Here is a 21,427-nt window from a genome sequence, read left to right on the forward strand (position 1 = left end):
GGTTACACATCCGGCTCTCGAACGAAGGAGCCCATTCATCTGCATACTTAATGAGCCACGCCATTGGACCCATTAACCCCGTTGACCCCGTTCTGCCTCACCCCGTCATAGTCGATGGCAAAGCTGTAGGCCGGGTCGTAGTGCATGGCCCAATACAGGTCCCAGATCTTGGCGGTGAGCGGGCCGACCTTGGCGTCGGCGCCACCGACGGGCACGCCATCCAGGGACGTAATGGGCATGATGCCGCCGGCGGTGGTGCACATGAACATCTCGTCGCAGTGGTAGGCGAGCTCGACGGGGACGAAACCCAGATGCACCTCGATGCCCAGCTGTTTGGCGACGTCGAAGACGCTCTTGCGCGTCACGCCCTCGAGCACGCCGCGCGCCGGCGTGTGCAGCACCCCGTCCTTGATCAACACGATGTTGAAGCCCGAGCCCTCGGTGATGTTGCCGTCGCCGTCCGTCAGGAACGGGTAGTCGGCGCCGCGGTCGTTGGCCTCGAGCATGCCCCGCGTGAGGTCCCCCCACTGCAGGTTCTTGACCGTCGGGTCCATGCAGCCGGGGGGCGTGCGGCGCACGGTGCGGGCGATGATGGCCTTGCCCGTGCCTCGGCGCTGCATCTCGGGCTCCATGACCCAGATGTACGGCGTGATGAAGAGGTACAGGTTGTTGGTCAAGTCCTCGAGCCGCCGGGCGCCGCGCACGCCCTTCAGGCCGCGCGTGACGATCAGCTCGACAAAGGCGTCGCGGATGCCCGACCGCGCCACCATGTCGCACAGGATGCGCTTGACCTCGTCGCGCGGCAGCGGCAGCTTCAGGCGCATCTTGGCGCAGCTGGCCTCCAGCCGCGACAGGTGGTCGTCGAGCCGGAAGAACCGCCCGTCCCACACCGACGGCACGTCGTACGTCAGGTCGCTGTGCAGGAAGCCCTGGTCGAGCAACGGGATGCGAGCCTCGTTGATCGGGCACAGCTGGCCTTCGACCCAGGCCACGCCCTGGGCGAGCGGGTTGGTGGACTGTTCCAGCACGGTCTTGCGGGCCTCGTAGGCGGCGAAGACTTTATCCATGGACGTCATTGTGATGATGGTGAAACAGATATGTGTGTGGGAGAAGGGGTGTCCTGGCTGATGCTCCCGTCACCAAAAAGGGGGAGGGAAACAGCCTGTGTCTTTATGTAGGTATGTATATGAGGGGGGGACGCTATCGTGCGGATCTCCGCCCGAGGTTCTCTCCATACAGGCCAATCATATGGCCGGGTCTTGCCTGCCTGTTGAGGCAATTCCTGATGGGGCAATCAAAATCCCTATCTATGTATGTATGTATGGTAGGTATTCAACGGCGACAATGTAGCTGGTCTTGGCACCTGTTTGGGACCGTGGCCTGCCACGTGACGTGCTTTTCTACTACATATCTGTAATGTCTGACTCCATAGGGTCATTCAGTCACATAGCTAGGGCAGAAGGTCCCGGAATACGGGATTTGTTGCTGGACAGCCCAGTGTAGAAGAAGATGGCGATATCTGTCGATACCCTACATCGCCCGGGTACCAGAGAGGGTAAGGTTGGTACGGGTTGGATTGAAAGAACTCACATTCGCTGCCTAGCCATCACAACAGGAACGATATGGGTAGAACTGGTAAGGTACTTAAGTCTGTCTGTCTGTGAAGCTCCCAAGCTTCCTTATATTCTCGTCCGTGTCTGGCCACCTCGGTGGCTGGGTCCCTGTCATCCTCTGCTGGTGGCGTTCGACGCGGTTCGAAGTTCTCCCTGCTACCGTCCGAGGCATTCGAAGGTTCGTCGTGATAATCTTGGGGTGTTGGGCATCACAAATGCCCTGTAAGAGTGGCGCGGTTCATAGCCACGGTTGTTACATAAAGTAACCACCGCATCTAGGCAGTAACCCAAAGAAACATGGAGATCCTCACCGCCTGAAGCCTGTCAAGTCGTGAGATATGATAGACGCACCGCACAAGCCTGCTCCGTTTCCACACCTACGCAGTTTCGGTAGTATGCAAGTCGAAATTGGCGTCAGCAAGTACACTTTTCATCCGGGTGCGCAGTTTGCTGTTGTTCTCACAAAACCTTCTTAGTCGGTCGCGGATGAGCTCCTCGTTATAAACAGCACTAGACACGGCATCCACATCAACGCCGAGTGACGCGAGAAGGATCCTCCTAGCGTGTTCAGGCAAGGTGTCGTCCAGCGGCATTTGCATAACCTGGGCGTAGTACACTGTCGCAATGGCTTTTCGGGCCTGATTGGCGCATCTGTCTATCTCCTTGACGGCGAGATCAACTGTGCAACGTTATCAGTTTTGTAACCATGGTCCAAGATTGATTGATATGGACCGGTATTGGCATAAACGAACATGCAGTTTCGACACGTGGTAATACACGTAGAGCGTCAAGATAGGGAAGATTGAATGGAATGGGAAACTTACACTCTCTGACTGTGTCCTTCTTCTTGAAGGCTTTCCCGAGCTCAGCATCCTCCCTCATGTGCACTCCGGCGCCTGCAGCACCCCCCACTGCAAACCCAGCCCCGTACGCACCGGCTGCGGCCCATCCGGCAGGGTTCCAAAAGCAAAAGATAGCCACTGCTGCAATGACTGCCCCAGTGGCGACACGCTTGCTCCTGTTAGTCCTGTAAATCTTTATCAGGTCGCTGTAGTTTTCTTCAAGCAGTCTGACTAGAGGCCGTACTGCTTGCTTCAGGGTGGAGAAATGGAGTGCCGCATTATGGCTATCTTGGACGAGCTCGTAGAGGTCCTGGTTAGAGAGAGCTGCCATCTGTCAGTGCCTGATGTGAGAAATAATAGAAGAGCGAAGAAAAACTTATCATGATGTTGACAAAGGGACCTAGGACGAAACTTACTCTGATTAGTTCCCAGCTTAGTTAATCTGCTCTCCATGCGATTGGCAAGACGCAAGTATTGCTGTAAAGGGCGGGCGGCGCCGTTCAGTGCTACTTGCACATCTGCGATTTGAGCTCCTGGCTGGGCAGTGCCTTGCCCGTTGGGTTGCATAAACTTTATCCGAAGTCAGTTGGTATTAGAAAGGGGCTGCCTTACATCATACGAATCGGTCAAAACTGAAGAGACAAGATGGTAAAATCCCTACCTGTTGGAGTAGCGTTTGCAGCTCTTGAAGCTGTGGTGGCCAGTTGACGTTCGCACCATAGGCGCCTTGTGTCCCATATTGAGTGCCAGCCTGACCATTCCCATTTCCCTGGCTTTGGGCCTGCCTATACCGGAGGTAGAGGCATACGATCTCAGCCAGGATGTCTAAGACATTATCGACAGTGTTGACAGCCTCTCGCAACCTGATATAACATGGCTAGTTAGTAGCTAGCTGAGACGCTGGACAAATAAAAAAGGGCAGGAGCTTGTTCCCACCAGGACTGCACATCATTTGTCATCACCGGGCCGGGAACGAAAAACGCGTTGACACGGATGCTAAGTCTGTTCAGGATATATGCATGCGAATATCGCGAACGGAACCCTTCCGGAACACCAACCGGAAAGATGTTCAGATTGTGGGGGGTGCTCCTGATCCCGATGAAGAACTCGTAGATGAACTGTGGTGCGATCTTGAAGAAGAGCTCCCGAACGTCGGCCATAGGATGTTCTCCTGGGTCGTCATACGCCCAAATCCGGTGACGGAATCGCACCTGATGATACATGTAGGTGAGCTAGGATTCTTGATGCAAGACTGGGTTGGAAAATAGCTAAAGGTGAAGGGGAAGGTTCTGAACTACCTCGACAGGAACATAGTGATCGTGGCAGCTTAGGCCCGTTATTCCACCAACCTCTAGCGGAACCACTTCCCAGTTTTGGAGGTTGTGGTTGCGGAAGAGGGCGGCGAGCCTGTCGTTGTTCGCAGGGCTTCTCCCTTCGCTTCTGTCGTGCCATACTTGCAGATGAACGACCAGCGCCGAGGAAGGTCCTAGTGGTGCCGGATTCCCAGCTGCAATCTCCTCGTAAGGTGGAGGCTGGTCCGACATGGCGTCACAGCCCTGCAGGGAGCACAAGGTGCACCTGCCCGGAAGGGCGAGCTGTTTTTCACTCGAAGGGACGTTCTCGAATAGGAAGGGTGGTTGCACGACGAACAATATTTCCAGAGGGAACAAAGAGGGATTCTCGACACTCTTAAGTGACTGAGGCTGGGGATTGGGGGGATTGGAGGGAATGTCGAGCAGAGCCTCATGGCAGCGCCGCGGAAATGCGAACCATCGGTTGAACCGTCGCTATTCGTCTGCCTCTAGCACTGCCGGGCCTCAACTGACTGAGGCTGGGCGTTGGAGGGAATGTCGAGCAGAGCCTCATGGCAGCGCCGCGGAAATGCGAACCATCGGTTGAACCGTCGCTATTCGTCTGCCTCTAGCACTGCGGGCCTCAACTAGGCGACTTTGAGGCGGCCTTCACGCACACTGGACGGTGGCACTGCCACTGGACGCACCCTGTAGGGACGTGGCGGCGGCTAGAAAGTTAACCTGCCAACGCACCGGCCAACCAGACGACCGTGGATTCCGACACGTAAGGCGTTTCGATGGACATAAAGACCCGGCGGAGGACAGGCTAAGAATCTCAAGCTGTAATACGTCGAAATTTCTCTGTGCTTAATAACACATCAAACAGCCACCAGCTAGGAGAATTCGGCCATCAACGCCAGAAGGTATCAAGGGGCCTCACCTCTTTTCTCATCGGGATCTTAATTCTCCCTGGCCCAGATTCCTTCGATTTTTTATTCATTTTCCCATTCCCGACTTGCAATTCAATGTCGGGTGGTGATTCAACCGGATTCGATGAATGGACCGAGAGCACGGCTCTCCTTGGTCAGCACAGACGGATTTCTGACCCAACCGCGGCCGACGCGACAGCTGCTCTTGCTTACAAAAGCGGCTACATCTCCCAGCGACTGGAGGTCGTCTTGTCCCAGTGTCAAACTGATGGCGAGATCGACCGTGAGATGTGGGACGACTTCGAAATCCACCGTCGCTCCGCGGATACATACATGAATCAATATCTGGACTGCCTGCAGCAGGTGCAGGAGCAACGTTCCGGGCATGTGCGTGAGATTGATGACTTGGATGATGGGGTCCCTCCTACAGGCAAGTATATGTGCCGAGAGTGCTGGCAATGAAGGGAAGCTCATCTGTTGTGATTGCAGACGTAGCTAGGCGAGCACCGGATTCAAGCGTCGTGACGAGGAAGGAATGGCGGCTCAAGATCTCGCGAGACGCTCTGGCTCGTGATCTGCTGGCCATGCACGAAACGCTCGAGTTCCTCAAGATGAGAACTGCTCCGCCGCCGAGGAAAGGTGCTCTATCCATCTCTGCATTGACGATTTCTGCAGCCACGCTGTGAGTCTGCGCCCAAATTACCCCCTTCCCACCTTTTTCACGCCGGAGTGCAGGGGCCTTTTCTTACGTGCCTCAACACAGTGGCTGCATTCTGTGGCGGAACTCCCATCGCAAAGAGGCTATCGGCGTCCTCGCGGCCGACGTGGCTGGGGTTGCGTGTTACTACTCGTCCGAGATGTGGAAATGGCTCAGGACAAGGTCGATTGAGCACGTCCAAGAGAATGTCGAGGCTTTGTTTCGGCGTCTCAATAGAGGCGAGGTGGACGAACAGAACCGAGGTCTTCACGGAATGTCGCCTTGGATGGTAGATCAGTTTAGAAAATGAATGAGAAGAGACACCGCGTTTCCTATGACAATTCTGTTGCATAATAAACACGTACGTGATTACCCCCACTAGTGGAGGCGTATCAGCAAAAATTATGCCTGAGACCGCTGTATTGCCGAAATCGCCCCTTATTTTCTGCTACTTAGCTTCCGCAGCTACGTTGATTGCGATGTGATGTGCTCCAACCACAAGCCTCGAAGTGCTTTCCCTTCGGATTCGCGCAGATTTTCGACGATCTCTTCGTATGAAGGACGACAATACATTACGGCCGGCGGATCGGGCCTTATCTACGGGATCGACGAGAAAAGAGTTATAAAACATTACTTTAAAGGGAAAGAGAGGGATGCTGAGCGTGAACGCCAAGCATATATACGTCTCAGCTCACATCCGAATATTGCGAGCTATCTGGGTAGTCTTAAAGATGGATCTATAATTCTGGAACGAGGGCGGCCCCTTCGCGAAAAGTATCAAAGATCGAATTCGGACAAGATCCCATTGCATAGGAAGCTTCGCTGGTTAAGGCAGGCTACAGAGGGTATACGATACGCGCACGAACAGGGCATTGTCCATGCTGATGTTGGATGCTACAATATGATACTGACGAGAGCCTGTGGCCCGACGGTCTTGATGGGTTCCGATTGCCTAAAACTGATTGACTTCGGAGGTGCCAGTATTGTATTGATAGTGGAGAGCATGGCTCCTGCTATTAGTGGTATAGTTATCGACGATCAAAACCTGACAGGCAGACACCCATACCACGAATTCGAGGCATCCGATAATCGGTCCCACTTGGTCGAACAACTATATGAAGAACACCAATTTCCAGATATCACAAATCTACCACTGGGCCAACTGATGCAAGGCTGCTGGCATGGCACTTTCAATTCTATGGCCGACGTCGTTCAGGCGTCAGAAGCGTCAGCCCACATGAGCATGAAAGCGAAGGATTCTGCCACTGTTACTGAGACTCTCAAAGGCAGCTGGTTTTCCGTTTGAAGTATATGCTCGAAGAAATGAATCACCAGGTCGAGCAATGGGAATGTGTCCTAATCATCGGACCGGGGACCAACTGGTATTCCAATAGAGAGCAATCACAGAGTCGATGATTGACGATAGCAGACCAGGAGAGCGGGATCATCCAATGTACAGCCAAGTCAAAAACGGGCAGTATCACCTCTTGGTGATCTTTGCAGTCTGCCTGCTTAGTGTCCTCGACACCATCGTCGGCAGCTAACATTGGCTCTCCCGCAACTTTTCACGACTGGCGAGATGCCCTCAGGAACCATGCGAACTGGCTCAAGTTCGGCTGTGACTCAATGGAGGACAAGATAGATTTACAGGGTCCTGGGAACTGTCTGACTATATAATCCTGTCATTCACACAGTTCAGCTCAGCCTAATCAAGCAAGCCCACGCCCTCTTTCAGATTCCCACCCACGGGACTTCTTGGTCTGTCGTCTTAAATGCCCGGGACGTCCAACGGGGAGTTCCTCAAACGAGAAGAGCTTTTCGTCTGGAGGAAAATGGACACAGCTGAGCTGGCCACACGGAAGTGGCTACTTCATGCATGTACGCCGTGGCTCCAAGAGCCTGGGTTTCAGCGGTCACACCACAGCTACTCATCCCAGCCAATTGCATCAAGATTGAGAGTCGTAGGCCGCCCTCTTTCACAGAAGGATGGACTGTGGCGAGCGCCCGTGTTGTTTGGCGCCGAAGTCTACAACATCATGAGTCGCTCGCTGAGATGGATTCCTCTCGTGGACTGTGGCAGTGGCTCATTGACTCCAGCGTGTTTCGCAACGTTGCTCTCCGTTTCGCCAACACAACCGGCGGTAGGAAATACAACGGCAACATCTGGGAAACACACTTTACGCCACCCGCTCAAGTCCTGGTTGAAAAGCTCATGATACGCATGCACCTGATAACCCCTTTCACCTCGAAGGACGCTTCCGAGAACCATTCATACACTGCAAGCTCCAACGCCACCTCGTTTGTCGACTCGAACCAGATCTACCTTTTGGGATTGTCAACCGGAGGCGATGTCGTTTACCGTTTGTCCACTAATCTGGCTGACCCATCGCCGCAGACCATATGCCCGCCGGGCACCCTGAAGATGTTCAATTCGACAACCTTCTCAACACGCTTATCTAGTTGCAAGTTGGCGACGAAGACTCCGCTTACGATCGCAACACTTGCACGGTGGATTCGACCTTCACGCTTGACGCTGCGGGCAATGACAAGCTGGTATATGCCGTCGCGAGCCGATCCAAACAGAAGACGGAGCAGCAGGCCGACGGCACAACCAGGGAGTGGGTCGACGAGGCCGAGGTGGCGGACACATTATTCACGGTTTGATGGGATGTGTGGGCGAAAGTCGGGTGGTTTGATCGACGTTTTGCGTGGGTAATAGACCACAATATTCCCTTCGAGATTCAGTTTCGCAGCTGCGATATGAACAAGCAAGCCAATCTACTCTGCGGCAGTAGACTAGCTTCCATAGGAGGCCGCCCCAAACCTACATTACCTGATTTGTGCGATTCACCTTATCGTCATAATCACTTCACCTTCACCTCGAAAACTTACCTCTTGGCGTATAAGTAGCCTAACCTTCCCTTCTGATTAATATCGATACATATGTACTATACTGACAGAATTCTTGGCACAATTCCTCGCCAGCACTGGTCAAACTAGCATCGGCTTGAAGGCGTGCTGGCGACGAGTTGTCGACAACCCTCCTCCTCCTGAACGATACAAAGACGGGTACAAGGGGCATACAGTCGGTAACACCGACCTCCCTACCTCATCATCCTCCTCCAGCGGAGAAAAAAGACAAAAAACCCCTGCGAACCCGGGGTTTCGCTCACCACATCCTCCTGTTCGACTGGAGGACGTGGCAGAGTTTTTGATATTTATCGGCAATGCGATCTGGATCTGGCCTTGGCACTACCGGCTGGCGTTCTCCGCATTGGAGGCTCGGTACGGGCCACTGTGCCCAGCCCGGCCAACCAGACAGCTGACTGGCTCGCTGGCCAGCTAGGGCTACTAGGGCTACTAGGGGATCTTACGGGGAGCTCCCCCGCAATTTAGTTAAGCCGGATTCCCGAGCTCGGCTACTCTCGAGGCCTATTAATGAGCCTAGTGAGTCTCGACATCGCGAGGGATAAGATCTTTTCTTCGTCACTCTTTCTCACTACAGTTTCCACGGTCAGAATGCCACTCAAACTTTCCACATTGTTCGTATCAGTCGCTCACAGCAGGAACACAACCAGAAAGCTCCTCAAGCATATTATGACGCCTCCATTTCACAAGCAGTAGAGATACAGCTGCTCCACCACTGTCATCAAGATGCCTGCTGAATCGGACGCTCCTTCGCCCACAGACAGAGTATGCATGCTAAAATTGTGGCTGGCTAAAGCTGTGGAACGATGCATAGCCAGTGTATTGACGCTGGCGACAACTGCGTCACTGCCTCATGCTACAACATCGTCTGGCACCTGCCCCCTGGTATTGACAGCCGACGCCCTCTTTCAGCGACTGACAGCCTCACCTTTTCCACACTCTCCACCTCGGCATTCATATACAAGATTCTGTTTTGGCTTGAGTCCCTTGTATCGATAGTGCATGCATCCTTACAGCCGCCCGACCTCATAGCACCAATGTGTTGCCGCCTCTTCCTCGTCGTGCTCATCCTAACCTTGGTGTCCTGTAGCTCTGCTGGAGTCATTGACACCCAAGTCAAGAGCACCTGGATGGAGTCTTCACAGAAGCCGAACTTTGTCTTCATTATGACTGACGACCAAGATCTACACCTCAATTCTATGCAATACATGCCAAATGTTCTGGATCTGATCGCAAAAGAGGGCACTACCTACCAAAACCACTTCTGCACGGTCTCCGTATGCTGCCCCTCGAGAGTCTCGCTATTGACTGGCAAGCTTGCGCATAATACCAACGTCACGGATATTGTCCCTCCATACGGTCTGTGTGTTCTCGAAGGTATTAAGCTATGGCACTAATTGTTCCAGGCGGCTATCCCAAGTTCGTTCAGCAAGGCCTCAACGACAACTACCTCCCGGTCTGGCTGCAGCAAGCAGGATACAACACCTATTACACGGGGAAGCTCATGAATGCCCACTCTACTTCCAACTGGAATAACCCGTTTCCTGCAGGCTGGAACGGCACAGCTTGTAACTTGACATTCCGTCTGCCGAGGGTTGTTATTGACTGTCTATAGTCTTGATCGACCCAGGAACCTACAACTATTACAATGCCACATTCCAGAGCAACAGAGATCCTCCTGTGAATTCACCCGGTCAATACAGTACAGATCAAGTGGCCGTAAACGCTCTGAATATGCTCGACCAGGCTCACGCTGCAGGAATGCCTTTCTTCCTTGGTGTCGCACCGATCGCACCACATTGTCAGACCATTTCCAATCCCAATACACCCATCCCGGGCTTCCTTCCACCTATCCCAGCAACCCGTCACCGGGATTTATTCCCGGGTGTCCAGATCCCACGAAGTCCCAACTTTAACCCCAATGAACCCAGTGGTGTAAGCTGGATCACGCACCTACCCCAGCTCAACAGCACACAGATCGACTATTTTGATGACTTCTATCGCTTGCGTTTGCAGACTTTGCAAGCTGTCGATGAGATGATCCCGACCATTGTCGACCGCCTGACCCAGTACGGTCTGCTTGATAATACTTACATTATCTATACCACCGACAATGGCTATCACATGGGCAATCACCGCATGCAGCCAGGAAAGTACTGCGCTTACGAGGAGGACGTCAATATTCCATTCTATATCCGTGGGCCAAGCGTATCCAAAGGCGCGACTGTCGATTTTGTGACAACTCATACGGACATTGCTCCCACTTTGTTTCAATTGGCTGGAATTCCGCTACGAAGTGATTTCGATGGGTCACCCATGCCTGTCACCGAAAATGCCCAGCAACATCGTCGTTATGCTCCCACTCAAGATCATGCCATGGTCGAGTATTGGGGAAGAGGCGGGTTTGAAGGGGCCTTTGGGCTACAGGGAGTCAATGGAAGCTTCAGTAAGCCTTCCTCGACTGAAATGGATGCCACCCAGATGCCCAAGAGAGCATTGCTGACATGGCCATTCAGCTCAATTTTCCAATAACACCTATAAATCGATGCGTATCGTTACCGACAATTACAACCTGCAATACACAGTCTGGTGCACAAATGAACATGAGTTATATGACATGACGGTACGTCCTTCTCTCTGTTCCTCTTCGCCTGGAGTCGATATCCACTGACAATCCCGCAGCGTGATCCTTCACAGATGAATAATCTCCTGGGCCCAAACGCTTCGTTAGACGCCACTCCACTGGCCCAGCCCTTAAATCGACCCCTTTCTCAAGTCCAAGCCCGTCTCGATGCCCTTCTCATGGTTTTAAAATCCTGTAAAGCCAATCAGTGCACACAACCATGGAAGGTTCTTCATCCTGAAGGCAGCGTCAACAATCTCGTTGATGCGCTGGATGCCGAATATGATGCGTTCTACGCAGGTCAACCAAAAGTGGGATTTGAGGCGTGTGCCTTGGGATATCTGATCCAGAGTGAGGGGCCACGGACGCCGAACTACTACGGGCAAAGTATGGCCTCATGGACTTGATTGAGTACTGGGCTACGTCTAGGGGCGGAATACATAGAAAGCTGATGAAATCCAAGATCGTTTGAACACATGCAAATCAGATATGTTAGGTCTCCGTGTCGCTTCCGTCAAAGCGACCTTGTCAACCTTGTCGAACAGACTCAAGCCTACCAGGGCGGAAATGATCATGCCTGCCAGCGTTGCAGCTCGGACGAAGTCGACCCTATCCTTCTATTTGGACTCACGACTAATAACTGATAAATTCTTAGCATCTAGATGGGTCCAAGTGGTCCTAATCAGCTTGTTAATTACAAGGACCTCCCCCAATTCCTCGCTCAGAGATTGCCTGTGTCTTGACGTATATTATTATTACCTGAAAGTCTTCCGCCAAATAGCAAGAAAAAAAGGTTTCTCTCTCACACTCACTCGCCATCGATGATCCAGGAAGGGCCCAGCCAGCGCTTCCTCGCCTCGGGCTTAGAGCCGTCGAAGCCTTCGATCATCGTCAAGTCCAAATCCCCTTTTGCCCTGACTCGCCTCATACAAGCAAAGACAGCACGCGGTCTTGAGGAAAGCGTCAGTGCGAGGAAGAAACTGGTCTGTGAGTGAGTGCGTGAAGGATTGATTGATTGTCCGTCCGGCCAGCGACCCATCAGACCCATAGCAAGAGGGAGAGCTGGAGTAGGAATTCGAGTGCAAATTGATTCGTATTCAGCTAGTATCTTCATGTACATTGCACCAAAGGTATGAAAGATCGCAGTTCTGTAGTCGCTTGCCATGATGGAGTAGGAGTTTGATATCGCTTCTTTATGTGAGATTTGTGCCGTCCCAGATCGAAAATGGAGCTGGTGTAGTATCCAAGACGATCGGATTTTGGGACCATCACATGAAATCCGCCAAACCTAGAGCGACTGATTGTCGATTGTGATTGACGATCAAGTCGATACCGAACCCCGGATCACTCGTTCAGCAGATACCTGACAGGATAGCTTCATCCTGACCATTGTAATTGTGACAGGGGCCGGCATTGCTGGCAACACAGAAGATATAGATTACAAAGAGCTCAGCGTCTGGAACTCGGGCCCGTACACAGTACAGCTTGCACTTGCCATGTGCCTCGCAACCAGATATTTGGAGGATGCTGGTTCTGCTGCGTGACGGGGTCGCACGGACAGAGGTTTCTGGGAATCCGGGAAAGGAGTTCTTCATGCTACGCGGCTAGGCAGCGGCTGCTCGCGCACCCAAGTTCTCTGGACCGGGACCGGACACGATTTTCCCTCGCGGACGGGATAGCAGATCTCGCCTGTATCAGGCTTCGCCTGATAGTCTCGATTCGACCAACAAAAAGCCCTGCCGGTGGTGAAAATGTCTGTCAAATCGAGGGCCCGCCAGCTGCTCCGACTATTTTCAGACTCGACTTCCCTTGCCGAGTCTCCTCGATCTGAGTGTAGGCCAGCCAATAGCGGTTGGGGTGCCACTCAACCGCCGGGATTCCACTTGTGCCTGTGGCAATCGTGTGTACGACGTCGCCCGTCTCGGCATGGTATATGTCAAAGCCGGAGCTCAAACCCTCGCCCCCGCCAGATCCCATCTCTTCGCTCGCGCCAACGAGGTACCGACCGTCCCATGACCAACTCAGGCCCTTGATGGCGCCGGAGCTGGTGTTAGACACGGTCCGTCGGCACACCCAGTCCGTCGTGTCCCACAGAGAGATCATGGCGTCTGAGCCACCGACGGCGACGTATTTGCCGTTGGGGCAGTAGGAGATGGCGGTACAGGAGGATGTATGAGCGGAAATGGTGTGCAGGACCGTGAAGGAGGGATAGTCGAGGATCTTGACAGAGCCGTCGCCTTGCGTTATCAACAGATCAGAGGGCGGATATGCATTCGAGAACGTGGTCTGGTTGGTTTGTTGGTTCTGCTTGTGGCGCGAGAGGACATGTGGAGAGGAGGGAATCGCGGTTGAGATGGGGATGAGGACGTCGCCCTGTGTGGCAGCAAAGATAGTCTCAGCTCTCCAGTATTCTCCCAAAGTTCTTCCTCGAGGATTTATTTCCACGCACCTTCGTCCCCGCCAACAGCACGCTTCCGTCCGCACTCCAACTCAGCGTAAAAGGCTCGCCGCCCACGTCGAGTTTACTGACGCAGGCTTTCGTCCGGGTATCCCAGAACCGCACCGAGCCGTCCGAGGCACAGCTCGCCAGCTCGAATTCTCGGACGGGGTTGAACAGGACCTTTTCCACGGCGTGCCCGTGACCCCTCAGCTCGATCTGGCTTCGAGGACTGGTGCGCTCGGGGTTCCATATACGGATGGTCTTGTCGTTGGCGCCCGTGGCGATCAGCCCGCCCGAGGCATTCCACGAGATGGTACGATGGCTTGAACAAAAGGCAAGGGTTCATCAATCAGCCGACATGTTGGAAAATGGGAATTCTTCGGTGCATGATGGCACTGTTCGATGCAAACGGCGGGTGCGTACGTACATGGTCGGGGTGGCTGTTCGAGTGGCCGGGTCGGCGTACTGTTGGGTCTTGAGCAAGCTGAACTGAGCCCCGAACTTGTCGCGCCCGAGGTGCTTGCGCTGGCTCACGGGCGCCATACCACCAGAGAGCTCAGTATATCTGTGAAGAGAGGGTCGGTGGATAAGGAAACATGGAACAAATTACGGGCTCGCAGATAGTCAAAACTTCGCGACGCAGTCTGTGGGGGTTTGCTTTCTTTCCCCAAAAGGGAGGTCACGAGATTTCTCACCTCGTTGCTGTTATATTATATGTACTCAACTATCCGCTGCGACTTCAAAAGCACGTGCACAAAACAACAGATCAGTAGGTTGCAATATAAGCGATCTGCTCTTGCTTGAAGCCTGAATCTTCATGTTGAGTTCACTATGTCAAAGAGATAAAGAGCTGGGATTTCTCCTCCTAACTCCTGGGTATCACATTTTCCACAAGTTTTTGCTACCATAAGTCGTAGATATTATATCGGAGGCGGGCGCCCGATACTCACGAGGCCAAGGTCATTGTGGCTGGGGAGTTGAACCGGCCCACGAAAACATCCATTCATTCCCCTCAGGCACGCCTTCCGTCGACCAAAGGGAGTCGGGTATAGGTGTCAGGCCTGTCGGACCTGGTGTCATTCCGGTGGAGCTGAAGTTCATACCAATTTGCTGCGGTGGCGTATCCTGTGCCGCTTGAGTTGGAATGTTCATATTCCAGGAAGAGTGATTGCCAGCTGAAAAGGCATATCCCGGTGATGGTTGCCCCTGGCCACTGCCCGCGGTGTTTCCGCTGCTGCTGGACTGGTTCGGAGGCGAAGTGTAGGACGTATGCGACGAGTTTGGATTCGAGAGGGATGAAGGCGTTGGGTGGCCAGAATGCGACCGTGAACCGGTCCCATCGTTGTGCGAAGTGTCAGGTGAAGTGTCAGCTCCAACGGAGTGGATGGGAAAGCCATAACCATTATCCAAACCGTCGCTTGTGGACGGGTTCTTCTGCAGCATTTGCACGCTGGTGCCAAAACCTTCCGACGCATACAAACTTGGATAGCTGCTAGTCTCTGCAGGGACACTGCCATCGCCGGGCCAGGGAGGATGCACTCCCTTTGTACTGATCCCTTGGGCTGCTCCGGTCATTTCCTGACCTTGGGTCTCTCGTATTTCGAAAAGTGGGGAACATTTCAGGGCATCTGTGTTGGCAGGACTTTCACCCTATATTCGAGTTAGCACTTTAGCCCGCCTCTCCCAGAATCATGAGCAGACTGACTGGTGGGCGGTGCCCAAATTTCCATCGCGAATAGCTGGTAGGGATATCCAGACCACTGCCTTCAAGATCAACATCGAGCTGCACCAAGAATGACTCAGTGAGCGGATTCTTGGTTTTCAGGACTTGCATCGCGGCAAGAAGAAAGTGCAAGGAGGATTTGACTGCAGCATCTTCTCGTCTCGATTTGAGATATTGCACAAACACTCGCGAAGCGACGTAGAGACAGAAAGCAAGGAAAGGATTCATCTGGCACCATTTAGCAACCGAACAGCATCAACGTGCTCCCTAACATACCATCGACATGTCCATATGACTGATCATTTTCATAATGTTCGTGATTTGGTCCGCTGCAACAATACAGCGACGTTTGGATTCAGCACTGATCTGAGCTGGAAGTCGATTTTTGTCGGCTTTAAAAATGGCTGCTTGATGCAGACAGATAGTAGCTGTATGGACATTCATGTTGAGGAAGACGGTGTTCGGATCATTGAGACCTGCTGGGAGGCGGAGAGGCGGAGGCAGGGACAAAGATGTATTGAGAAGGATGTTGTCCAAAGATCGATGACGTTTCCAGAACGCGCCATTTAAATCATGATCGTTGTCTTGTTCCGACGGTCGATGAAGGTGAGTCAGGTTCCTCCCAAATATTGTCGACAAAAGAATGACACCACCAAATGAAGAGAGCGACGACGCCCCATCTCCGTTCAAGATGTCGGACAATTGCAGCGTCGGCTCGGGTTGGCACTTGTTAAAGGCCTCTTCGCTAGCGGGTAGATTCGTTAGGATCTGTGCAAGATTCATCAGCTTCCTGACATCGACATGTGCGGTGTCCCTACGTCTCTCTCATCAATGACCATTGGCCACCCAGTCCCAATGCTGGCATATCTGTCTTGACAATATGCCATCCAGAAGGTTCGCCGTCGTTCTTCGCGATCTGTCCAGTCTCGAGGAGGCGGTAAGGTTTGTTTCACGTCAAGACCAACACGATCCTGTCGATGCAGACCCATCATTTGAGCCAGTCTTGCGGCTCTTCCAATGCTCATCCACGCCCTTGGGAAGTACATGACTCGAAATTCGTAACAGGCAAGCAACGTCCAGCATTGCGAATGGGCAATGGTGATCATTCCTTCACCGTGGCCCCTCATCTCGTCCATCTCGGCGTACTTGCGAGCCCTTGCATAGAAGTGTTCGGTGTAAGCCGAATATTTTGAGGTAATAGCACAGGCGTGGGTCCACATGGCATATCTCAGGCACACTGCTGGGCGCATATGAGGCGCGAGGTCCATTGAAGCAAGAAACCGGCCTTTGTGGATCATGGGCAAGGAGGGATGGATTTTCTCGAAATATATCTCATTCCTGGAGCAGTTAGCAACGGAAAACCTTGGAGGCCGGAGTCAAGGTCAGCCATACATCTCATCTATCGTCTCCCTGGACGGCAATGCTTCCTCAAGACCAAGCCCTATCATCTCCCAGGAGAAATCGTCGTTGGAGTTCATGCTGTAATCCGGCATCCCGACCAGGCTTGGATCAGGAAACCTGCTGTCTGCCATCATTCCGGACATGGAGCTATCGAGAACATCGGGGATATCCAGAGGCGGCATCGGCGCAAACGAGTCCGCTGCTGCCGTTGTCGGCTGAGACGGACGGGCTGCGGGCTCGCTCGTCGCATCTCTTGTCTCCAGCAAGTTCTCAACCTGTTTGAGTCGTGCCTCCAAAAGTTTGACATAGCCTCTCTTAGGGCCGCTCTTCTTCCGTTCTTCAGAGTATTCGCAATGGTGATTCAGACGCGAACATGTCCCACAGCTGGGTTTGTTTGAGTCGCATTTTAATTTTCTTTTCCGGCATAATATGCAAGCAATTCTCTTCGGTCGAGGAATAGCATCGTTCGCCGCCCCTGTAGAATGTTCGCTATCTCCGTTCGCACCACCCATGTCCGGATCTTCGCTATTGCCAGACGTCATTCTTGGCCGTCAAAACAAACTTGCGCTTTGAACCCTGAGGGAAAACGTGCGATCTCGTGCAGTGGCGGTCAACTGGCATTCACCCCACGAGTAAGGACATACCTGTCCGGGAGGAAGGGACAGAAGGACGGGGATCGAAGTCCGCCACAAGTCGGTTATGGCGTGGGGAGTGGGAAGCAGGCAAGCAACGGAAAGATGTATGCAGACTGACGGTGGGGGAGAAGGTTGGGATAGTGACAAGAGTTGCGAGGGAAAATAAAAGCATGCGGCAGGCGAGGTAAGTCTTCAGCTCAATGCCGCCAATCCCCGATTTGTCAGAAAGCGAATGCGAGAACGACTTGGATGTCGTCCCTCTTGGGGGTTGAGGGCTCGGTAGGGCGAGACAGTTCAGGCAGCACTGTTTTCCCAAAGCCCGAGCGGAGCGCCTTGAAGGTTTAACGGGATACGACAGCAATACGGGCCGTCATAACAAGGGGCCCTGGCACCGGTGGCAGTCAAATTGCTGGTTGGCACCCTGATTACCTAAGGTGGTTGGATGACTTTCATTGCCAAAAGCGTAGTGGCTCATTCCCCGCGTCACACACCCTTCCAGGCACACAATCAGTTACGTCCGTAGTATAGACGAATCGTCGTCGACGGTGTGAGGCCGAGCCCCTTGGGATTGCCGCGAGCACCGAGCAACCTGCAAAACGCGGTTACGTCAATAATAATGATAAGTTTTTGATAAATATTGCAGCTCATGATGATGCAGGCATGTTTCTAGAATACCAGAAAGAAGTCAACTCAGTGATGTGAGCTTGGTTACGCAGAGGGATCCTGCCGCAGGAAGGACGAGGGCCTCTCCTTCTCTATACCTGTTTCTATCCTCCGATATATTGTGCGACATTTCCCTCTTCCGGCCCAATCTCTCGTGTGCGAGTCACGCCCTGCTGACCTTCACAACAGCGCAGACGGTCTCTCTACCGAAGTCGAGCCTTGATACATTGTTGCTGTCGTTGCTTCTCTGGAAGCGTCCAGCATTGGCACACCTAATGGGAAGGAACGTCACCGCCATCTCCCTCCTCGTTAAAAAAGACCTTGATCGGCAACCAAGAATCACCGCAGACCTTGAAACGGGTCTTAATGTTGCTCAGCTCGTCCATCTCCTCTTGTGTCAGCTCCCAGCCGTCCAGTTGGAAGTTTGCCTCGATACGCGACTTCGTGACAGATTTCGGGATGACGCTGGTGCCTCGCTATTTCCACAGAGACATGTCAGTACTTTGAAACAACATACTTTGAAATGTCGGCGAGAGCGCTCCAGGGGATGGGCCCCAAAAATTTGACGTACCTGGAGTCCCCACATCAGCAACACCTGCTGAGGAGTCTTGCCGTGTGCGTCTGCAATTTTTTGGAGGGTCTGGTCGTGGGCCAGAGGTGAGTCCGTCGAGCCCAGGCAGGAGTATGCTGTGCAATGGATTCCCTTCTCTTTGCAGTATGCCAAGGTCTTGGGCGAAGGCATGTTGGGGTGCAGTTCAATTTGATTCACAGCAGGCACGATCTTCGTTGAGGGCGCGTTCAGAAGCTTCTCGAGGTTGGAGATCACAAAGTTGGAAACACCGATGTTTCGGACTTTGCCGGTGCCCACGAGCTTCTGCATCTCACGCCTGGTCAGGACGATTAGCAACAGAGAACGCGGCCTGGGAACGATCTGACGGCTTACCAAGTGTCAATAAAGTTCCAGTCGTCATAATGTCTCTTCAAATCCTCGGGAACCGTAGAGCTGGGCCAGTGCATGAGGTAGAGGTCGACATAGTCTGTCTTCAGGTCTCTCAAAGAGGATTCGATGCCCTCGGTGACACGCTTGTGCCAAGGATTGTCGAGCTTGGTGGTGATCCAGATCTCTTCACGGGGAACGCCAGAGTCAATGATTCCCTGGCCCACCTCCGCTTCGTTGCCGTATGCAAGGGCGCTGAGGCGAGTCAGAATATGGCGCTGCCCACGATCTAGCAGGTAGAGGCTTCTTACGTATCGATGTGGCGATAGCCAATTTGCAGGGCATTCTTGACTGCCTCACGGACTTCGTTGGGCTTCGATTGCCAGGTACCAAGACCAACACCGGGCATCTTAGCACCAGTGTTCAAAGTGAACACAGTTCTGAAAGGCGGGTTGTCAGCAGCCGCCCCTCTCCCACGGTGCGCGTAAGTGATGATGGGGGGATTTCTTACTTTGTGCCCTTTCCAGATTGTGAGGTCGCCATCGTGCGGAGTAATCGAGGGTTCAACAATGTAGATTTCGAGAAGTGGTTTGACGCAAACTGGAAACTTGCGACGGGAGAAGGAACCCTGGATCCTTTAAGGGCAGAAGCAGAGAGGTGAAACAAGGACATGCGACTCGGAGACAGAAAACCAAAAAATTTCCCTTGCGGATCACTTGGATGATATATAGTTGCAGTTATATCCCGGTGGGTGTGTTCGCATCGGGGTCCTATTTCTCTCAGGCACTTGAAAGATTTGGAGGTGGGGCAATGACCTTCACAATGCAACAACAGCTACGCAATAACCAGGTCCACGAGGGGCACGGATCAATCAAGCGCGCTCCTTGCATCGTGGCAGCTATTCACCCGAGGCGTCCATTGGCGGGTAATGGAGGCTGGCCACCATTCGCAGCGGAGTTTTTGGAGGACTGGGAATATTCTAGATGACTTTGTCGGCCGTGATTTAGGCTGAAATGATCGACTGGGTGAAAGGATGGGATAAATATCGAGAGGATCATTCATGTCCACATGTGTCCCGAGTTGTCGTGGCATATCTCTTCCAGGCGCGGAAGAGGGGTCCCCACTACTAGGGTTGAGGCTCGGGAGGAAGAGCAGGGGGCCGGCCATGTGCAGGCACCGCAGCGGGCGAGCAGACGAGAAGACCGGCGTCAGATCTTCAGATCGAGGGTCGTGGCTTGGGCCATGTCGGGGCCGGGCGGCCCAGACGAGGAGCAGTGAAGGAGAAGTCAGTCTGAACCAAGCCCAGCAAGTCCAGCGAGCCCAGCGCTTGAGGGAAACTCGTGGGGTGGCTGGCTTCCTCCACAACTTGGGATCTAAGCAAGGGACCAAGTGAGTTAGTAAAATAACCGCTACCGGACCCCTTCTGCCACTGTCCATTTGACCTTCTACATGACGGAGGAAGCCCGCATAATCTCACTTGGCTGTGACCGTCGCCACAAAGGCGCCCTTGGCCTCGTCGAATTAGCCCGATGAAGAATTTATCCTGATCAGCACCGGCAGCTTACCACGCGCCCCTCGTGATATATTATATCCGCGACCATGTCCCGATTCGTCTCAGCTGGGACCGATGCCGACGCACCTGACGATGCCTGGGTGAAGGCGCAGCAACAAGTCGAGTCGACGAGGAAGCCCAAGACGGTGGAAGGAGGAACGCAGGACGGGGGCAAGAGTCTCTATGAAGTACTGCAAGCAAACAAGGGTAGGGGATAGGCTGCCAGGCCTCTCTCTGGACGGCAGCCGATCATTGCTGACACGGCCGTGTTTCGTCGCATCCAGCTGCTAAACAGGAAGCCTTTGAGGAGTCCATCCGGCTCAAAAACCAATTCCGTGCCCTTGACGACGATGAAGTGGAGTTTCTCGACTCTGTGCTCGAATCAAGCCGGGCAAAGGAGAAGGCCGTCAAGCAAGAGACTGCCGAACAACTCGAGCTCTTCCGCAAACAACGTGCCGCCGCCGAACAAGCGCTAACGGAGGGTAACGAGACCGGGAAACCTGGCGAGCCTACGGACAAAGACTCATGGACCATCAAGAAGAAGAAAAGACGTCGAGAAAAGGAGAGCGAGTCTGAGGGTGATTCCAAGCTGAGAAAGTTGTCAGCAACAGCTGCTGCTGATGATGATGAACATAATGCACCTGCCACACCTGCGGCACGAACATCACCAGCTAAGAGCCCGGGCATCGATGACCGGGTTGAGCCGCCTCCCAATACAACTACACGCGCTCAACCAGCTGTTGGACTCGGTCTGGTGGCTTATAGTTCTGATGATGATGAAGATGAGTAAGTTTCACGGAGTGGCCAGTTGATTAAGAAACGAGGGTAGGGTGCCTGTTCTTGCTGCAGCTGCGTGATCTGATCTGAACAAGCCCCTCTTCTGGTGTACCTCCTCGACGGGCAAAGTGTGATGTTTTCTTCATAGAAACACTTTGACAGGAAATCTTGGCTTGTTTTGTCTGGGAAGGAAAGAAATAGTTGGTTGGCGCCTCCCGCCAATGATGCAGACTGTTCGGCCTCCTGAGCAGCCTCTGACTTTGCAGGTCCAGCGCGTTTTCGGTTATGTCGCGACCGCAGCTTCCCACCTAAAGCGGGATGGTGGCAGCTCTCTTTCCGCCTGTAAAATACCGCCGAGTGGCTGCAGCGGCGAGA

At 53.3% G+C, this 21,427-nt stretch overlaps 9 protein-coding genes across 9 annotated transcripts; 4 read left to right on the forward strand and 5 right to left on the reverse strand.

Annotated features, from left to right (window-relative positions):
* Positions 1–47: 47 nt before the first annotated feature.
* AYL99_11533 (hypothetical protein) lies at positions 48–1,076 on the reverse strand (the record flags this gene model as incomplete). The annotated part of the gene is made up of 1 exon (XM_018843039.1): positions 48–1,076. The coding sequence occupies one exon, from the start codon at positions 1,074–1,076 to the stop codon at positions 48–50; it is 1,029 nt and encodes a 342-aa protein (XP_018687799.1).
* A 914-nt stretch (positions 1,077–1,990) lies between these two features.
* On the reverse strand, positions 1,991–3,999 carry AYL99_11534 (hypothetical protein; the record flags this gene model as incomplete). The annotated part of the gene is made up of 6 exons (XM_018843040.1): positions 1,991–2,292; positions 2,438–2,779; positions 2,872–3,025; positions 3,117–3,318; positions 3,392–3,666; positions 3,805–3,999. The coding sequence occupies 6 exons, from the start codon at positions 3,997–3,999 to the stop codon at positions 1,991–1,993; spliced, it is 1,470 nt and encodes a 489-aa protein (XP_018687800.1).
* A 773-nt stretch (positions 4,000–4,772) lies between these two features.
* AYL99_11535 (hypothetical protein) lies at positions 4,773–5,683 on the forward strand (the record flags this gene model as incomplete). The annotated part of the gene is made up of 3 exons (XM_018843041.1): positions 4,773–5,110; positions 5,176–5,358; positions 5,440–5,683. The coding sequence occupies 3 exons, from the start codon at positions 4,773–4,775 to the stop codon at positions 5,681–5,683; spliced, it is 765 nt and encodes a 254-aa protein (XP_018687801.1).
* A 1,743-nt stretch (positions 5,684–7,426) lies between these two features.
* AYL99_11536 (hypothetical protein) lies at positions 7,427–8,037 on the forward strand (the record flags this gene model as incomplete). Its single annotated transcript, XM_018843042.1, has 2 exons — positions 7,427–7,733; positions 7,841–8,037. 2 exons carry the CDS (start codon positions 7,427–7,429, stop codon positions 8,035–8,037), a joined length of 504 nt encoding a protein of 167 aa, XP_018687802.1.
* A 1,430-nt stretch (positions 8,038–9,467) lies between these two features.
* On the forward strand, positions 9,468–11,331 carry AYL99_11537 (hypothetical protein; the record flags this gene model as incomplete). The annotated part of the gene is made up of 5 exons (XM_018843043.1): positions 9,468–9,660; positions 9,708–9,869; positions 9,917–10,747; positions 10,818–10,924; positions 10,984–11,331. The coding sequence occupies 5 exons, from the start codon at positions 9,468–9,470 to the stop codon at positions 11,329–11,331; spliced, it is 1,641 nt and encodes a 546-aa protein (XP_018687803.1).
* A 1,351-nt stretch (positions 11,332–12,682) lies between these two features.
* Positions 12,683–13,907, reverse strand: AYL99_11538 (hypothetical protein; the record flags this gene model as incomplete). Its single annotated transcript, XM_018843044.1, has 3 exons — positions 12,683–13,297; positions 13,374–13,686; positions 13,792–13,907. The coding sequence occupies 3 exons, from the start codon at positions 13,905–13,907 to the stop codon at positions 12,683–12,685; spliced, it is 1,044 nt and encodes a 347-aa protein (XP_018687804.1).
* Positions 13,908–14,324: 417 nt separating this feature from the next.
* Positions 14,325–17,030, reverse strand: AYL99_11539 (hypothetical protein; the record flags this gene model as incomplete). Its single annotated transcript, XM_018843045.1, has 5 exons — positions 14,325–15,014; positions 15,070–15,315; positions 15,364–15,855; positions 15,906–16,425; positions 16,480–17,030. 5 exons carry the CDS (start codon positions 17,028–17,030, stop codon positions 14,325–14,327), a joined length of 2,499 nt encoding a protein of 832 aa, XP_018687805.1.
* A 1,028-nt stretch (positions 17,031–18,058) lies between these two features.
* AYL99_11540 (hypothetical protein) lies at positions 18,059–19,266 on the reverse strand (the record flags this gene model as incomplete). The annotated part of the gene is made up of 5 exons (XM_018843046.1): positions 18,059–18,262; positions 18,358–18,673; positions 18,730–18,978; positions 19,035–19,163; positions 19,235–19,266. The coding sequence occupies 5 exons, from the start codon at positions 19,264–19,266 to the stop codon at positions 18,059–18,061; spliced, it is 930 nt and encodes a 309-aa protein (XP_018687806.1).
* Positions 19,267–20,322: 1,056 nt separating this feature from the next.
* AYL99_11541 (hypothetical protein) lies at positions 20,323–21,065 on the forward strand (the record flags this gene model as incomplete). Its single annotated transcript, XM_018843047.1, has 2 exons — positions 20,323–20,482; positions 20,560–21,065. 2 exons carry the CDS (start codon positions 20,323–20,325, stop codon positions 21,063–21,065), a joined length of 666 nt encoding a protein of 221 aa, XP_018687807.1.
* Positions 21,066–21,427: the final 362 nt, after the last annotated feature.

The sequence above is a fragment of the Fonsecaea erecta genome (assembly GCF_001651985.1).
Source record: "Fonsecaea erecta strain CBS 125763 chromosome Unknown Scaff14, whole genome shotgun sequence".
Lineage (NCBI taxonomy): Eukaryota > Fungi > Ascomycota > Eurotiomycetes > Chaetothyriales > Herpotrichiellaceae > Fonsecaea > Fonsecaea erecta.